Source organism: Mustela lutreola, chromosome 4 (genome assembly GCF_030435805.1).
Source record: "Mustela lutreola isolate mMusLut2 chromosome 4, mMusLut2.pri, whole genome shotgun sequence".
NCBI classification, from domain to species: Eukaryota; Metazoa; Chordata; class Mammalia; order Carnivora; family Mustelidae; genus Mustela; species Mustela lutreola.
The window spans coordinates 100,840,739-100,859,468 of record NC_081293.1 but is presented as its reverse complement, the minus strand read 5'-3'; the positions used below and the strand labels follow the sequence as shown (position 1 = coordinate 100,859,468).

The 18,730-nt window shown below is 51.0% G+C and overlaps 1 protein-coding gene across 2 annotated transcripts in view; it reads left to right on the top strand.

The window, feature by feature from the left end:
- EGFR (epidermal growth factor receptor) overlaps positions 1-18,730 on the top strand; it is a 203,795-nt gene that overhangs the window by 178,379 nt on the left and 6,686 nt on the right. Inside the window, exons 20-27 of one of the 2 annotated variants that reach the window (XM_059170603.1) lie at positions 304-489; positions 9,838-9,993; positions 10,913-10,988; positions 14,361-14,507; positions 15,905-16,002; positions 17,174-17,341; positions 17,718-17,765; positions 18,468-18,570. In XM_059170603.1, coding sequence (XP_059026586.1) covers positions 304-489; positions 9,838-9,993; positions 10,913-10,988; positions 14,361-14,507; positions 15,905-16,002; positions 17,174-17,341; positions 17,718-17,765; positions 18,468-18,570 — 982 coding nt within the window. Of the gene's footprint in view, positions 1-303; positions 490-9,837; positions 9,994-10,912; positions 10,989-11,207; positions 12,753-14,360; positions 14,508-15,904; positions 16,003-17,173; positions 17,342-17,717; positions 17,766-18,467; positions 18,571-18,730 lie in introns of those variants that run through there. The other variant, XM_059170604.1, reaches the window with a different exon arrangement.

Sequence of the window (18,730 nt, the reverse complement as noted above, 5' to 3'; positions counted from 1 at the left end):
ATTTTTGTTCAATATTTTGCCACTAGGGCACACAGCCTGGGTCTCTCTGTCCAGGCAAGTCCTTGCATCGCGCTCAGAGGGTGTGCTGTGCCACAAAATGACAGTCCCGGCGTAAATGTCCATCGCACTGAATGTTTCATGGGACACCCTGTCCTCCCCCGGTACACATTTTGGAACTCAAAATCATACTTGCGCTTTGCTTTTTTATAAATGTTTTTAAACCTGGAAAGGGGTCTGCCTTCCTCTCCCTTCAGCCACGGTGCAGAGCCCTTCTAACGTTCTGCTCTCTGCTCCTCCCCACAGGAAGCCTACGTGATGGCCAGTGTGGACAATCCACATGTCTGCCGCCTCCTGGGCATCTGCCTCACCTCCACAGTCCAGCTGATCACACAGCTCATGCCCTTTGGCTGCCTCCTGGACTACGTCCGCGAGCACAAGGACAACATCGGCTCCCAGTACCTGCTCAACTGGTGTGTGCAGATTGCAAAGGTAAATCGAGGGGGGCTCTGCCCAGAGCAGTGTGCACAGAGCAGGCACCCGGCTCTGAGAGTAGAGCAGAAATTCCCACTAACAGCAGGTGCAGCAGCCTCAGCCGGCTGCCCCCCACCCCCCCACTGCCACCCCCCCATTCCCCTGGGATGCTACGCTCGTTAGTGAGAGCTGTGAAGAAAAGCAGCAGCGGGCAGAATCAAGACATCCTGAAAATCAACAGGCTCCCCATCCTGGGATAACTCAATCCTAAGTATGTGTGTGTGTCAGTGTGTACCCACACACACCACAGGCATTTTGTTTGGGACCCAGTCAAATGAATTGTGTTTTGCATCCAATCAGGTCCTGTCGCATCAGGTCCTGTCGCTGCATGGGGGAAATCTAATTATTCAGCTCCATTTACACACCATTGGCTTTATTAGGTGCTTGGTGTGGTGTGAGGCTAGTGTTACTTCCCGGGTGTTCTTTGTGTTGAATGTTAGGGTGATTTGTAGTAGGGGCAGCTGTGGCTTCTGCCCCATCAGGACTTGCTATCAAGGCAAGTAAGGAGGCTGGGGCTGGGCTGGGCAGCCCCAGAGGACAGGGGGCTGTGCAGGCAGGGCAGGTGCAGGCGTGAGATCTGCTGTGCAGGTTGGAGGAGCACTAGTAGGGAAACAGATGAGTCTGCTGTGCTGGGATTCCTCTCGTGTTAACAGCCTCGTTCTAGTGCGAGGGACAGCTGAGAACGAGCCTGCGGACCAGGGACCCCACCTGCGTGCTAAGGACACGTGCTGGGTACTTCGCCATTCCCATGGCCTCCCAAGGAGCTCTTACTTTAATCTCTAACTTCTCCCTCTTGATCCCAGCGCTGCACCCATTACTTGCAACCCAAATGCTACATTCTTGCTTTTCTCCTGCCACTCTTTTACCCAGTCAAATGCAGGGGACTTGTGGACAGGCCCCTTTCTGAGCGTGTCTCTCATGGCTCCTTGGTTCGCTCCACCGTGGAGCAGGGTGTGGAGGGGTGTGCCAAGGCCCCAGAGTCAGAAAGCCCGACTTCCACCAGGCCTTGTCTGGGTCCTGACTGCCCGTCCCTCCCCTGGTCATAGTGCTAGTCAGTTTATTCCTGCGCCATCTGCTGTCGATTTCTCCGCTGTAGCCCCTGGAGACTCCTGGCCCCTGGTCCGACCACCACCATGTGTTCTCGTCCTTCTCACAGCCATCACCGGGTCACAGGGTCGAGGACGTATTTGTCGGTAGTAGGCAGGGGTCCTGGAAGAGGGTGTGCGCTTCCGGTGCTGTGACTTCATGAGAAATGTTCATTATTTCTATGTGTGACTGGATTAGGCTCCTAAGGCTGCCACGAATTACCACAGATTCGTGGTGGCTGACCATAACAGAGAGGTATCCACTCACGGTTCTGGAGGCCAGTCCAAAGTCAAGGTGGGGCTGGGCCTGGCCCCTCCGAAGGCTCGGCTCCAGGTCCTCCCACGCTCACGGTCTTCACACAGCTGTTCCCTGTGTCTGAGTCTAAATCGCGTTTTCCTTTCTCTTAAAAGACACCAGTCATCCCTAAGTGCAGGATGCTTTCTTTCTTTTTTTTTTTTTCAACATATATATGTATATATACACATACATATACACATATATATATTTTTAAATATTTTATTTATTTGACAGAGAGAGAGAAAGAGAGATCACAAGGAGGCATAGAGGCAGGCAGAGGGAGAGGGGGAAGCAGGCTCCCCGCTGAGCAGAGAGCCCAGCGCGGGGTTCGATCCCAGGACCTTGGGATCATGACCTGAGCTGAAGACAGAGGCTTAACCCACTGAGCCTCCCAGGCATCCTGTAGGGTGCGTCCATCCAGGACCTTTGCCTGATGCCATCTGCAACACCCTGTGTCCAAACAAGGTCACTTTCTGAGGTTTCTGATCAACCAGACACTTAGGGCCCTATTCAGTGCAGGACAGTGGTGGATCTGGAGGAGGTGATGGTCAGCTCCACGCAGGCTTTCCCGAATACAGCATTACTTCTGAGGATCTACTCATACACGGATGCCTGAGCCCAGAAGTCCTTCCTTAGCTTTCTTCCCTGATTATCTATGGCAAGAAACAGAGAGTATGCCCTCGTCCATGCAGACAATGTTACTTTGCTTTGTTTGCTTTTTTTTTTTTTTTTTTAGGACTTTTTATTTATTTGAGTGCAAGAGAGAGCAGGGTGAGCAAGAACACAAGTGAGAGGGAGAAGCAAGCGCCCTGCTCAGTCCCTCCCGATGTGGGGACTCGATCCCAGGACCTCAGGATCATGACCCCAGCCAAATGCTGACATTTAAACCAACTGAGCCACACAGGCGCCCCCTGCTTTTCTTTTTATCACAAATTGCTACCTGGGAAGATCTGGCTTATTTACTGGCCCACTTGAGTTTGTGCCCACCTACCGCAGCTGGACGGTGAGCTCTGTAAGAAGGGTGCCCTGGGGGCACCTGGGTGGCTCAGTGGGTTAAAGCCTCTGCCTTTGGCTTAGGTCATGATCTCAGGGTCCTGGGATCGAGCCCCACATCGGGCTCTCTGTTCAGCAGGGAGCCTGCTTCTCAACTCTCTCTCTGCCTGCCTCTCTGCCTATGTGATCTCTCTCTGTCAAATAAAATCTTTAAAAAAAAAGGGGGGGGGGTGTCCTGGCCCGTCCCTACCGTGGGCCAGGCTTCCAGGGCTCCGCATACCTGCGGCCAGCTTCTGCCTGATTCCACGGTCCGGTTCCCCAGAGGGTGCCGGCAGGGTGAGCTAGCACTTCTTCTCTCATTATGTCATGTCAGTCCATAGCTCCACGAAGGTGACACTCCTTGGGGTACATAGCCTCAGCGAGTTCTGTTCAGCAGGGACCTGTGCTTACGATTCCAGGGGACGACAGAGGCCATTCTCACTCCTGGCATTTTCAAAGTGAAATTTATTGACTTATAAATGAACTACCTTGATTCACAAAGGCATGGACTCTCCTGTGACGTTTTCTAAATGTGGACGGAGAGCCGGCCACTGTTAGGCAAGCTTGTTGCCCTGCCTGATCTGCTAATAGGACACATTCTAGCACCTGGGCAAAAGGGAAAGCAAAGCCAAGTGAGTAGGCTAAGAAGGAAGTCCGGATGGGACGGAAAGCAGAAGAGAGCCACGCCCTCTCGTCCAACATGCTGGAAACAGATTCCGTTCTCTGGCCGCAGGAGCTCGTGGGGACACCCCTGCTCCCCTGGCAGAAAGATCGTTGCTTCCTGAGCTCCTGGCTCACAGGGCCCTGGGCGGCCCCTGCATGCTGGGACTTGGTTGCTTCAGAAAGCATATCCACTCTTTTCTGGCTACATAAGCCGGCCAGTAAGCCCCCAACGATATCAGATGGCACCGTAATGTCATAAAATGTTCTAATCTGGAAGATCCTATCGTCTTATCATCCTGTCGCTTGGAAAACGCTGCTGTTGTGCGAGTTTCTTCCCCTTAGAGCATCCGCCACAGTGCATGTTACTACGAAACTCTCTGGATGGATTAATCTGACATTTCCCAAACCTCTGGGACAAAAGAGCTTGCTTATCACTTAACCCAGATTAAGCTCTCACAGAATTGGGGGTTTTGGGTAATTGCCAGAAGTTGAGGATCCTCGAGAGCAGGCCCTGGAGAGATTTGGGGAGAGAGAGGCTCTCAGACATGCTGTGGGGCCTCATCCTCTGACCACAACTGTACAGGCACCAAACTGTGTTTAAGTCGATCTACACGATACAGTTTGAATAGAGCAAACTTAAAAAGTTGGTTCAAAGGATTTGTTTTTTTAAGCATGTGGGATTACTTAGTTTGGTCTAGGTTCATTTGAAAAAGCCTCAGGTGTTTTCACTGGCCTCGCATTTGTCAGAAGCATTTGTCAGAACGGTCAGGGCATGGGAGCAGTTAAAAGGGGAGGAGACGGGGCGGGCTGAGCTGTTTGTAGGTTATCATGTCTGAGTCGGGGGCAAGAAGGGGATCATTGTCCCCGGATGTAGCCAGAACGGTCCGGGCCGCCTGTCTTCCGTTCTGGGTGCCCTGTCGTGAAACCCGTGTCGACACACTGTACTGTGGTCCTAAGAGACAAGCAGGGGTGTGAGAGACGGAGAATCATGCCCGAAAAGGAACTCGAAAAGGGGCTGCAGTCCGTCAGTCCAACCAGGCTGTGGCGGCAAGGACACACTCACCTCTGTGCACAACGTCCTGCTCCTATGTGGGCTCTGGCCTTCCCCACTCAGGCTCGCTCCTTCTAGGCTATAGGTCAGGACTCATCAAGAGGAGGGTCGAGGTGCAGCCCAAGGGAGGGCACTGATTCAGGAAGGAGGACTCCACTGGAGCTGATTCCCCCGGAAGCACACAGCTCTATAAACTTCAGCCAATAAGGCTGATCAGGACAGAGCCCAGCATCATCCTGTTACCAGACATTTCCCTAATTTGGACTATTTTTTTAATTTATTCTTAAATGGTCTTCTAAAGATTACAGGTGAATATAATCAGCCTAAATGATCACTTTGCAGTGTGTCATTAAAAAGCCAGAAGTTATCATTATGTTAAAGTATGAGAGCACCTGGGTGGCTCAGATGGTGAAACGTCTGCCTCTGGCTCAGGTCTTGATCTCCAGGTCCTGGGATCAAGCCCCATGTCGGGCTCCCAGCTCAGAGGGAAGCCTGCTTCTCCATTTCCCTCTTTCCCACTACCTGTGCTCTCTCTTCCTCTCTCTCTCTCTCTCCAAAAAAAAAAAAAGTATTAAAATACCAGCTTTTATAAATATTTCACTTATTAATTTCTTGGGCATTTATCTGCCAGTGTTAGGAATCAGGTGCTGTAGATAAATAAATAAAACAAAATTTCTTTTCTCCCCAACTTACACACCAGAGAGGGAAAGAGATCCGTACAGAGCTAGCAGTGCTGTAGGGAATGGGTTATCAGAGCAGGAGAGCTGGGAGCGTGCAGGACCACACTGGCACAGGCTGCCCTGAAGGGCACAGGGCAGGGCTGGGGTGGGCGGGGACCAGCTAGGGGAGCTCAGTCTGTCAGCCGGGCCCCAGGTACTGGGGGGGATAGCGGGGCGAGGGCTGGGGGAGGAGGAGGTGGGCAGGCAAGCCAGCCTGTCTCTTAGCCTCCAGAGTTCTGTGCTGGAGACGTGCGGGAGATGCACACACTGGGACAGGACATTGCCCGGCGTTGAGAACGCACAGGGGCTCCGAGGCTGAGAGATGTTAAGGGCTGCTGCAGAGAGGAACGGGCGCCAGTGCCAAGCCGGGGACGACAGCCGACACCCCGAGGGGCCCTTTGTGCCCACATAAGAAGACAGCTTCATCTCACAAGCAAAGGCTTCTCAGGAGTTGATGCAGGATTAGACTCCGGGAAACTGTAAGCTACACAGACTATTACAGTGACCTAACTGAGGCTCACAACACATGCGTAGAGAAAAGACGGGGTACTTGGCATCTAGGAGAAAACCGTGACAACTCTAGCCCCGACGGAGGACTCTCGCCGGGCACCATCCCGTGTTCTGCATGGCTTAACTTAACTGTCAGATTAGGCCGCTTTACATGCAGGGAAACTGAGGCATGGGGCTGTCTAAGTAGCTTGCCAAGGTCTTGAGCTAGTACATAGCAACATCAGGACTGGACCCCACGCAGCCAGGCTCCCAAGTCCGTGCTCTCGCACTTGCCGGCATGACTCAGGGCAGAAACCGTGGGCCAGTGAGCCTGGCTGTCCCCCCGTCCCTGCCACAGTACAATGTTGGTGCCATATGACTTCGTCTGGGGTAGGAAATTCTGACCCTTTTCTACCTCTTCTGAGGGCAGGGGCCCAGGGGTGGGTGAGACATACTGTTGATGGAACTCGGCCAAAACCATCTGCCAGCCTCTCCACTTCCTGCTGTGTCCCGTTTCTGTCCTCACGAAGTCTGTGCTCCCCCAGCTTCTCCCCGTGGCAGTTTATGAACCAGAACAGAGACGGATTCCATTCCAGTTTCTCCCTCTGGACTCCCCCCAAGAGTTGTGGGATGCTGCAGCCCTCCGGAAACGTCTGTAAATGTCCAACCCAACCACCCCCAGTTCTTCCTTCGGCTGTAGGTGTCAGTGCCAGAAAAATCTTGAAATCCATGTGAGCCATACCCCCGGGCTTCTCCTTGGTGCTTTGAGATTCCAGCCGGGCTCTTCACACCCCCTTCTAACCTTGGTATTTCAGAATTCATCCTAGCCGTCCTGTAGTAATTAATGCAAATAAATACGTTGATTTCAATTAAAGTGAGGACATCAGAGAGGAATCAGGAAGGAGCTTCCCCAGCGCCCCCACCAGGCCCCCTGCGGATGCCGCTTCCTGTTTAAAGGGGCTCTTATCAGGGCTCTTATCTATGCTGACTGGTTAAAATATAACTTCTCTGGGCACGGAGATGGCCTTTTAAACCGCCTCATCTCCGGGGTCTGGGACAGAGACTGATAAATAGAGTTTTATCTGAGTTCAATTGAGCCTCATCTGGCCGCCTGGGATGTCTAATGTAGACCCCTCTGACTGATTGGCTGGGGGGCTCCGGAAGGCCAAAAGGGCTCTTTCCCAAGCCCTCCCTGAAGATGGATATTCTCCGGAAACAGCACGATTTAGTAAAGCTGTTCTGGTCCTTTGCAGACCCAAGGGCGGGGGGGACAGGGGGGCAGGGGCTCAGGTCAGTTTATTAGGTTTGCACAACAACGTGGACTTACTCTGCGGCATGGGGCCAAGGGGCTGGGTGGCTGTGTTCTTTGTTTATTTGGAGTTTCTTTGACATCTCAAGCAGCCTCTGGGCTGGCAGGCAAGTTTCACTTGAAGGCCCCAGCAGGAAATTAGGACCGAGTCCCAGCAGTGGTCTTGGGGACCCAGCACACTTGGTCCAACAGGACTCCGGACCCGCTGGGGCAGTTCTCGGGGTGGTCCTGGGGTAACAGCACTCCAGCCCCAGAGCAGGCTTCTTGGAAGATGGGTTGGAAACACCCACACATCGTCATTGCTCCAAACTGTCAGCTGCTATTATCACTCATTGATTCTTCCGTTCGTTCATTTTGCAGCAACCTTGGTGAATAGGTGGCCAGACTGTGGGGCATTCAAAGAGGCAGAATGAGAAGTTTGAGATGGTAGCGAAAGGAAGCTGGTGGTTCCCTCTGAAGTACCCCTTGTCCACCCTGGGTGGCTCGGAGGAACTCAGAAAACACGTATTTGAAATAAAGCGAGAGGGACAGGGCAAGATTGGACTGGCTGCTTGCTGTGTGTCCAGCACTGACATATGATCATTCTGACACGGCCGTGCCACGCCTACACAGATCTAGCCCTGAGGAGGTCTTCGGGAAGTGTCTGCAGAAGCAGTGCCAGCGACACTGGGTGAAAGGAACAAGAAAAAACCCGGCGAGAGAGAGGAGGAAGGAGAGAGAGAAGTGAGCTAATACAGGCGGCAGTGCACATGTTCCCGAACCAGGAAAGAGGCCAAGCCCAATTAACCCTTTCTGAATGGGGCAGAGCACACCATATGTAAAAGAGAGAGGCCTTGCTTTTTTGTAAGAGCAGGGTCCCAGAACCAAAGGAGAAATGGAATCTGATTGAATGGGGCACCCAGCATCGTGGGGAGAGGTGACACGGAGTAGTAAGTCAGTCCTCTGGGTGGAGGAGTTTTCTCAGCTTCTGCTCCTTCCCTCTTGCTCCCCACATGCCATTCCTAAATAATAATCCCTAATTTGGAAGTGCTGTGCCAGAGAGAACCTGCTGGTTTCCTCCTGAATAGACACGAGCCCCGTTAACCTTAATTTGCTGCATCTGAGGAGGGGAGCACTTAAATCCAACAGCATCTTAAACATTCAGAACTTTCTAGATCATACGAGGGAGAAGGGACACATGGGAATTAATCATCTTTTTCCAAAGAAAGAAAAATGAGAGTCCTCAAAAATGACCCCCAAAGGCTAATTCCTGGTCGCATTTTCCTAAGATCCTAGTTTCCTAGGAGAGTTCGTTCTGCTCCAGAAAGAAAAAAGTTTTAATTTCACCTCACGAAGAATTTTCACATACTATCTATTGCCAAAGGAAGCAGAGAATTTGCCAGGAAACTGGGGACTCCATCCCTAGCGACGGGTTCTCCCCGCTGTTGCGCTCCCAAGGAGAGTCCACTGCAGCTCTCGAGAAAGTTAGAGACTAAAACCAAACCATGTGGGTGAAGCCCGTTCATTTGCATTGCATGCACTTCAGTAAGCTTTTCTGGGCTGTCTTTGCTGGAGAGCTGGTGAGTGTCAGCCATAAGGGAGGTTGGAAACGGGGTCCACGCCCCTGGCCAGAGAGAGCGAGCCACATTCGTGAGTAATAGCAGAGAATGTGGCACAAACATAAGATATCTGCAGGGCTTACGGCATCTCCCGCCTGCCAGGCTGGCCCTGCACAGGGCGGGAGCTGCCAAGCTCATGTCAGCGGTTGGAGCTTGATAGGGTCCCAGGGAGTTTGGCTGAAGGAGGCAGGCACAGAGCAAGGAAGAGTCGAGGCTGGTAGTGACCCCCGCCTGCCAGCCCAAAGAGCTTATGACAGCCACCAAGAAGGCTGTGGGCAAGGACTGGACTTGAGGGGGAATAATTCTGGGAATTCACGTGCCGGTCTTTCTCTCAGCTGTGATTCTGATAAGGACAGGGTTAGGGTCGGTGGTCGGGGGAGGATGGGGGGAAGTGCCATCTGTCAAAGCTAATTCAACGTCCATGTGATTTCAATTTAAAAAACGAGGAAATAAAACTGGAAAAAAAAAAGTCATCCATTGGTAGCAAATCACAGCGGATAGTGTGGGAGAGCATGAGGGGTGCAAGGCTTCCCAGCCTTGAGAAGCCAGGCTGTGCCGCAGCCTGGGAAGCGGCTTTACCTTCCCTGCTTTCCAGGTCAGCTGTGTGTAGGGAGCGCAACCCCAGGCAGCGGCATGGTTGCCAGGTTCCAGGCAAGCTCCCAGCCAGGTCTCAGCCCGACAGCAGAGCTCTTGCTCCGTCACTACCCTCTAATACTTGGTTCATCTGGGTTTAAAACAAGTTACTGGCTGGAGGAAAGTTAGCAAGTTAGCAGCTCATGATATCCTCCTTAATTTGTCTTTGCATCTACTCAGTTGGTAGTTACTAGTGTTTGCAAGGTGCAAGGGACTGTGTCCATCAGGCGAAGCACAGAGACGGGGACAGACACAGCCCCCGGTTCGGAAAGCTCTGAGTCTATGGGGAACAGGACGTCAGAGCCCTGTGCATGGACGCCCGCTTTCTGCATAGCAGAACCCCGCCATCCGTGCTGAAACCCCGCTCTGTGCTCCCCGGGGCAGTCTGCTAAGCCATGCATTCCCTCACTGCATGGCCCCGTGTTGCAGGGCATGAACTACCTAGAGGACCGGCGCTTGGTGCACCGCGACCTGGCAGCCAGAAATGTCCTGGTGAAGACACCACAGCACGTCAAGATCACAGATTTTGGGCTGGCCAAGCTGCTTGGTGCCGAGGAGAAAGAATACCATGCGGAAGGAGGCAAGGTAAGACGCGGCTTGTAGATCAGCGAGCATTCACTCGCCAGCAGACTGACCAATGGAGGGGATGTTCTCAGAACGTTCTGGGTGAGGTCACGGCAGCAGCCATGGATACCTGAGTCGAGCCAGGGTCCTCTTCTGGAAGTACAGACCAGAGGGGCTGCTCTAAGAGCAGGATTTGCAGGGAGAGTGAAAACAGATGTTTCTATTGCGTTCAGAGGCCAAAGCCAATAAACACAAGCTCAGCTCCATCTTTGGGTGACCATTAGCCAAGGTTGGGTCTCTGCGCCCATCCCTTCAGAAGAGCAGTTGGGAAATATCACAGCTCATTTGGTGGCATACAGCTACTGAGAACATCTCAGAAATATGGAAAACTCCCCATGCCGTTCCTAGAGCTGTGAAGGCTCCCTGGGGAGCCTCCCTACACTCCCTCCTCCCAGACAGGCTTGGTGGTCCTCCAGGGGACTCTCTCCCAGCATGGGGGGAGGTGCAAGTCCCCATGCTAAGCCCTCCAGTAGCTCTGAATCCACTGTACCCCTTTTAAGTTTCACTCTGACCTGGATGGCTCCAAGCAGCTGGTCTCTGCAAACACCCATAATCGAGGGCTGGCTGGGACCACCGCACACCACCAGAAACCCCAGCCCCCGGCATGTGCACCCATTTCACCAGAACAGCCCACAGACCAAAGGTCCTCCGCCAAGGCCTTCATGAAACAACACCTGGGGCTGAACAGAACAGCCCTGTTTTCTACCAGCTTAAAAACTTGCTCCTCCTCCTAGGAGGGGGCACTCATCCTGGGGTATCAAGGTGGGGTGTCCTGGCTTTCCCACATTTGTTGCTTGTAATTTGTTTCAACGTGATTTAATTTTTTGCAACAGAGGGAAGCTAAAGCTTATCTTATTCCTTCCTCTCTCATCATTCCAAGGTGCCTATCAAGTGGATGGCTTTGGAATCAATTTTACACCGAATTTATACCCACCAAAGTGATGTGTGGAGCTACGGTGAGTCAAAATCTTTTTTTTTTTTTTTTTTTTTTTTTTTAAAGATTTTATTTATTTATTTGACAGAGAAATCACAAGTAGATGGAGAGGCAGACAGAGAGAGAGAGAGAGGGAAGCAGGCTCCCTGCTGAGCAGAGAGCCCGATGCGGGACTCGATCCCAGGACTCTGAGATCATGACCTGAGCCGAAGGCAGCGGCTTAACCCACTGAGCCACCCAGGCGCCCCAAAATCTTGATGCTAATAAATGTGTACTGAGCAGAAGCCGGCTTGAATTGTTTCTTGATTGACATTCTATGCTCTGTCATCCAAATACTTTCTTCCAAGACAGGAACTAATAATAGCGTAGTAGTCACTGTCTATTCTACTAAGAAAACAGGACAAAGGAAATTGGGTGGTCTAACTAGCGCACTCTGTGTCACTGGAGAGATCAGCGAACTTGTTGAGAGCGAGTTAACAGAGGGAGAGAGAGCTTGGACTTAGGAAATGCGTAGACCTGCAGCATCAAACCAAACTTGACCTCTTGTCATGGATTCGAAGTGAACCAAAGGGTGATGACAAATAGGGTTTTCCGGGGAGAAGCATGAGGTTGTGTGATGGACTAACTCAGTGGCCACTGTTTCATGCAGTGAATGGAAGTCTTTGTGTGTCGGAGAGAAGGGCTTGACAGGAGTGCACTGGGAGATGTCTGTGGGGGAAAAGACAGAGGGAAATAGTGATTGCTTGCAGCTCTAGGGATGACATCTCCCCAGGACGGATTCTCTGTTTCCCCCTCCAAATCCCACTCTGGCCTTGCCCAGGCCTGTGCCCCTCCTCCCCAACACGCCTGTCCTGTTCTTGCCTCATTGCCTTTGCACAAAGGATGTCTTGAGCCTACAAGGGCCTCACCATTGAAGAAAGTGTCACTAACCCACTGTCACAAGTCCAGCAGTCTGCTGGAAGCCTGCAAAATAGCTCATCTGATGCATTTATCTATCCCCACTACTCAAGCAACAGGGAAGACGGGGAGGGGCCACCCCATCTCCGCAGAAATGGGTGTTTGGGGAGAGTAGCATTGAGGCAGATTTCCAAGAGGAATCCAGTTGTTATCACAAAAAAAAACAAATCATTCAGGACATCATCTACTTAGTTTTTTTTTTTTTTCCTTCATAGCATTATTAACTTCCTGATATCCTAAATATATTTCAATTTCATGAATCTTTGTCTCTTCTGGTAGGATGCAGGCTTTATAAAAACAGAGATCTTTCTCGCTGAACAGGTGAATTTTTACACGTACCTGTGAGCAGAGCTGCCTGCAACCAATGAACTAGATCAGGACCTAAGGCTATTCTGATGCCTTGTTGTTTAGTCATTTTCACAGTGTGTCTGCTCCCCAAGAGGGACGGGGGAAAATGCTACTTTTCCGCTCCCAAGTCCCGTCCAGAGGCCTCTCTGCTGTCACCTCCTTCCCTCAGGTTCCTGACGGGTCTTCTCTCTCCTCGTTCTGCACACATTCCTCTGTTCTCCAGACAACAGATAAAAAAAATAGTTTTAAACCAAAGGAGACTTTTAATTCTCTGCTTAATAGCCTTCTTTGGTTTTCTGCGTATGTTCCAAATAAAACCCGAGCTCCTGAGTGGCCTGGCTCCTTCGGCCTTTCCACACGAGTCTGCATTTCCCTCCTCGCCCTCCGTGCAGCAACCGGCGTGGGCCTACCCACCGCCTGTCCGGACTGGGTCCTCATTTGTTGAGTAAATGAGAACTCTCTTAAATTCTGCGACTTCCTGCCTTTGGATGACTACAAGCAGTGTCAGAGAGTGAGCATCCCTCTAGCGATTGTGTGTTTTTCATTTCGGTGGAAATCGTGTTTTCGCTGATTATAATCTGCTGTCCCTGGCAGTAAGTACAATTGTTAAACCACAGACCTGAAGTTCTAGCTTAAAAAAACAAATCCTATTGGGGTATCTGGGTGGCTCAGTCAGTTAAAGCGCCCCACTCTTGATTCCGGCTCAGGTCGTGAGATTGAGCCCCGCGTCAGGCTCCGCCCTTAGCGCAGAGTCTGCTGAGAGAGAGTCTCTCCCTCTGCCCTACCCCCTGCTCACTTGTGCATGCCCAATGCTCTCTCTCAAATAAATAAATAAATAAATAAATAAATAGCTTTAAAAAAAAATCCTATTACTCCACTCCCTAGTCTCCAGTCAAGACAGAATACTTTAATAAATTAGGTCCGTATGCATTCCACTTAGGAGGTGGAAAGAGAGAGAATGCCTGCCTTGTTCCAGGTCCTCTCAAAAGCCACCACCAGCTATGCACACCACTTTCTCTCTTACCATTTGTCCCCAAACCTGGAGAGCCTGCCGTCCCACAGGAAAGCATCGTACGTGTTTAACATAATGTTTAAACCTCGTTAGGATGAATTGAGTTCGTGGATCTGGAAATGAGATTTTATTTTTTCATCAAGTCCGTGTTGACGCTGTGGTGAGGAGGGACAGGAGCATCTACGTTCTTGCCCTTGGACCATGACTTTGCTTCATTCTTCAAAGTTGCACGCTCTGTATTCAGGCCATTCAGCTCTGGGACGGCCTCTGGATAATCCAGGCCGACCTGTGGGACTATGTATCTAGAGGCCAGCTCTAAAGAAAATGGGTCATTAGACCAGCTGGACATCAGGAAACTGGCAGGATCCCGTGTCTGGCCCCTTCCTGTGTAGTCTGGGGACCCAGGCTCAATCCCACTGGGGTCACCTCTCGAGTCGCCCCAGGGCACCTTCATGGTGGGGATTTCTAGAGCAGAGAATCCCAACAAGGAAGGCATAGAAAGGGAAGAATCATTAGAACTCAGGGATGATCTGGAAAAACACCAAGTCTAAAAGTACTGCTTTTTTTTTTTTAATCATGACGATGGATTTTATTGATTTTTGAAACAAAAAGTATGGGGTTTTGATGTTTTTTAAAAAGAATATAGGGTTTTCTGGTTCCCAATTTTTATTATTATTTTAAGATGTGTAGTGTACAACCTTGTCTGCGGTCTCCATCTTCTAAAGATACAAGTAGCTTAGGGCAGATGTTCTGAGTGTGTAACTCCTGCTCCTTCTGTCATTATAGTGGTTGACTTGTCATTGTGGCTGTCACTCAAGTTTTAACATTTATTGGCCACTTACTATCTGCCAACTTTTCAGTTGCTTTTTCTTCTTTGATCTGCACAACTATCCCGTAAGACAGATACCGTCATTATCCCACTATACAGAAAGGTGTACTGAGGCTTCCGGCTGTCGAGCAAGTTGCTCAAAGCCACAGAAACATAGGTTTTTAAAGATCAGAAACGTTTAAATGATGACTAAGGACAAGGCGTGGTGATTATTACCAACTCATAAAGCAACTCTCTCATCCTCTCAGGGGTCACTGTTTGGGAGTTGATGACCTTCGGGTCCAAGCCTTATGACGGAATCCCCGCCAGCGAGATCTCCACCATCCTGGAGAAAGGAGAGCGCCTCCCGCAGCCGCCCATATGCACCATCGATGTCTACATGATCATGGTCAAGTGTGAGTGCCTGCCGCAGCCAGCCACGCTAGCGTACCTGGGTGTTAGCACTCAGAGTGCCTTATGGTGCCTAGAAAGGTGTTGCTGCCCTTAGCCAAAAGATTGAGACCTTTGATTCCCTGAAAAAACCTTGTCCTGTTCTCTACAGCGGGACCAAAACCCAGAAACGTCTGTAAACTCTACCCTAGCATTCTTCAGGAAGCCTTTGCTTGACCTATTGAGCGCAGTGCCCTGCCCTGTGCCCATGTTTGCAAATAAATAAAACCAAATTCCCCCAGAAACCATTACACCAAAATATTCTCTGAGTTGCTCAATGAAAACAGAGCTGCACATTTTGAAGCCTGTTATCGGAGAGCCTAACAAGGAGAAGCCCACGAGGCTGGTAGAAACTACAATTCTGCCTTGACTTAACCCTTTCAAATAATAGATCTATGTGAGGTCTTTTGCAGCATAGCAAGTAAACATCTTAATCTAAATAAGAGTGTGTAACTTGGTCAGTGCTCTTGTTCCACCAGAAGGACAAGTTCAGCAGGCTCTGAAGGGGACATTCCACGTGCCACGGGCACTTAGAGGAGAAGGTAGCACACGGAATAGGACGGGGCCAAGTCCATGTAAAGAGGAATGCCTTCCCAACTTCAGACCACAGAGTTAACCTACTTTTAACTTCCTTGCTGTGGATTGAGGAAGCTGGGATCCAGAGAGGTCACACGGTTCATCTGAGGTCACATAGCAGTCTGTCCTAAAATAACTTGGCATCCTGACAATTAAAAATAAATATGAGCCCTCAAGAGAGACGAGGATTGCCAGCTGATCGCTGTTCCTCCAGCTGTTCAATCCAGACTTCGATCCTAGGGAAGGCACTGTGACGCCCCCTCACTTGTGGGCTGCAAGACTGAGGATGTAAGACAATGAAAGCATCAGGGTGTGGAGTTCCCAAACCTGGAGGCTCTTAAAGAAAGTCCCTAACTTTCCCTAAATTGAATCTAGTTTCCAGTTTGCAAGATGGCTAAGCGAGTCTAGATGAAAGTGGATGCCCCGTGAGGACTGGGCCAGAGAGCCCAGATGCCACAAACAGCACAGTGTAGTCCACAAACAGCAGTGCATGCGAGGCTGCCAGAACACTTACGGTGATAATTCCAGAACTCCGGCCCCAGGAAGAGTAGGCACTGAAAATTAGACGATGTTGCTGTCATTCTGATTCAAGTGTTTTGTGTCCTCATGGTCTTTAAACTGGGATCAGTGCTAAGGTGCCAGGACTAAAAAGCCCATCACAAAGATTTGGTTTCTGCATCCCTTACTTGCCTAAAAGGATCTCACCATAAATGCCTTCTGGAAGCAATGCCGTCTTTACCATTTCTTTCAGGGTCTAATCGCACTGTTTTCCTCATTCCTTCCCCAGGCTGGATGATAGATGCAGACAGTCGCCCCAAATTCCGTGAGCTGATCATTGAATTCTCCAAAATGGCCCGAGACCCCCAGCGCTACCTTGTCATCCAGGTACCAGATCACAGCCTCTGAACTTGCACGGGGAGGAGTCCTCATGAGCGTCCGATATCACGGTGTTCCACTGCGTGCCCATTCCATTTTCTTGTCTCCTAGGCCCCGTCCTTAAACCCTCAGCGCCGTAGAGCTAGGCACGGGCCCCACTGAACGGAGTGGAATTCCTTTGTGGTGCCCCCCGCCACCCGACCCCATTTGCCATTCCCAGCTGAACCCTAGCATCCAGACATGCTCGTTCCATGTACCATTATCATATTCTGGTCAGCCAGAGCCTCAGCTCCTTCTGATGGAGAAGCAGGCCCTTCGTGGCAGCAAATCTGCCTTCACACCGGAGTCTCCATTTAAGGCTTTAATTTAACAAAACCAAACTCACAGGGCTGTGAGGTCATGTATGCAAAATAATTTGCATAGCCCCTGAAGATTCTGCTCAGCAGTTCCGGTGTGAGTGGTGGGGGTGGGGGTGGGGAAAAGGGGGTCTCCATGCACCTCCCAGCAAGCAGTTCCCTTACTCAGGCTGGGTGGCTGTCGCCACACTCCCAAGTGTTCACCAACCTAGAAGCTCTCTGAACCCAGCCCCTGTGGTGTTTTATGGCATCTTCATTAAATGGGCTTTGCTGGTTCAACTAGTGACCAAACGGTGATTGAGTCCACCTCCAGCCCCTCCCCCATTCCAGGACATCAGGGGGTGTGGCTGACCTAGAGGTCCAGTCCCCTCATCTCTGGGTTGGCATCCCCAACTCCCCCATCCCCACCTCCATCCTTAGGTGTGGGCCTAAAGCCCCTGGTTAACATAACAATGACACCTTTGCCACTCTCCTCCCTCAGGAGATCCCAAGGGTTTAAGAGGTCTCTGCTGGGAATTCCGACACATTTTTTACTATAAACTGTAAGATGGCAGCACCTAACAGCAAAACTCACCCTCCATAAACTCTGCTCTATACCTTTCTTCTTCCTCTTAAGCTGTTTCTATTTCATTTAGGGGCTTTTAAACATCGGAGAATTTTTTAAATATTGTCATGTCAGGTGGGGGAGGGGAGGAAGCCACTACTCTGCGGAGAATCAGGCTGATTTTATTATAAACCAAGTGCTCAACAAAGAGGCATCTGCCCAAACAGTGGACTGGCGCCTCTCTGGGTCCTACTGATCGTCTCAAAATGTTCTGCACCAGGGAGATGAGAGAATGCACTTGCCGAGCCCTACAGACTCCAATTTTTACCGCGCACTGATGGACGAAGAGGACATGGAGGATGTGGTGGACGCTGATGAGTACCTCATCCCCCAGCAGGGCTTCTTCCACAGCCCCTCCACGTCCCGGACCCCCCTCCTGAGCTCTCTGGTACAAAATGCACCCCTTTCTCAAGCATGGTGTCTGCCGGGTTGAATGAGTTGCTTAGAGAAAATGGTAGCCCCCCAGCAGAACTCACAGGGAGACGAAGAAGTCCATTTTAAGCAAATGGTCAGGCCAGACTCAGAACGAATCAATCAGGTGTATTAGTTCTTTTATGCCTTGCAGTAACTGGGCCATAGTCTTTTCAGGTCTACTAGGGACCAGAATTAAGTCTGAACTAAACCTAGTTTTTCTAAAGCTAATGGGTCAGGATGACGTTAAGCCCCCATAGTGACACTGGCCCCGTGAGGCCCCAGGTCCTGCATTCGGTGGGCGTGGGTGAGACAAGGCACATCGACCCTCAGCATCTTTAATTCTTTTCCAGAGCGCCACCAGCAACAACTCCACCGTGGCTTGCATTGACAGAAATGGGGTACGTATGAACACCTCATAAACCCGAATTAAGTAACAGCTCTGTGTCACGGCTCTATTGCACAAAGAAAATGCCCATCCTACCCCCAACGAATCTTGGCTTTGCTTCCTGTGTTTCCTTCCTTCCTTCTCCTGTATGGTTGCCCTGAGCCCCTGCCCTAAGGCCAGCAGGCAGCTCTCACTTAGGCCAGTGCTGTGCAAAATGGGGTTCGTGGACCTCCAGCAGCATCACCTGGCGGTTTGTTCCAAGTGCAAACTGCCAAGCCTCCGACACACACCTGCTGAAGTAGGAATGCGAGGGACAGAGCCAGCCCCCATCTGTGTCCGAGCCAGCCTTCGGGGGGTGCTGATGCTTGCCACGAAACCATGATCTAGACCTACACTTCCCAGTATAGAAGCCCCCGGCCCTCTGCATCGACTTCAGTTTAAATCGGTGACTGTCTGGGAGGGCACAGATCATAGAACATTTCTGTCATTGCCAGGAACCCAGTTGCAGGGTACCAACCAGGTCCTTGCCACTCGGCCTGTGGTCTGTGGGCCCCCAGCATGGGCGTCCCCTGGGCGCTAGTTGGAAATGCAGACTCCCAGGCACTTTCTTGGACCGCACTGAATCAGAAGCTGCAGTTTAACAGAATCTCAGGTGATTTTTATACGCGTTGAGCAGCACTTACCGGAGTGACTTTGCCTTATTTCCTCCCCTCAGAGCTGTCCTCTCAAAGAAGACAGCTTCCTACAGCGGTACAGCTCAGACCCCACTGGCACCTTGACTGAGGACAACATAGATGACACTTTCCTCCCAGCACCCGGTGAGTGGCTTACCCTGGACAAGAAGGGTCACCCACCTTGGCACCCGTATCCAGCAGGGCCGGCCTCTATCCCCAAGGTTCAGGCCTCTTGCTTCCTCAAGCCGGTCCAAAAGTGGAGATTGTGGCAAGCCTGCAGACACCTGTGGGGAGGAAGAGGCAG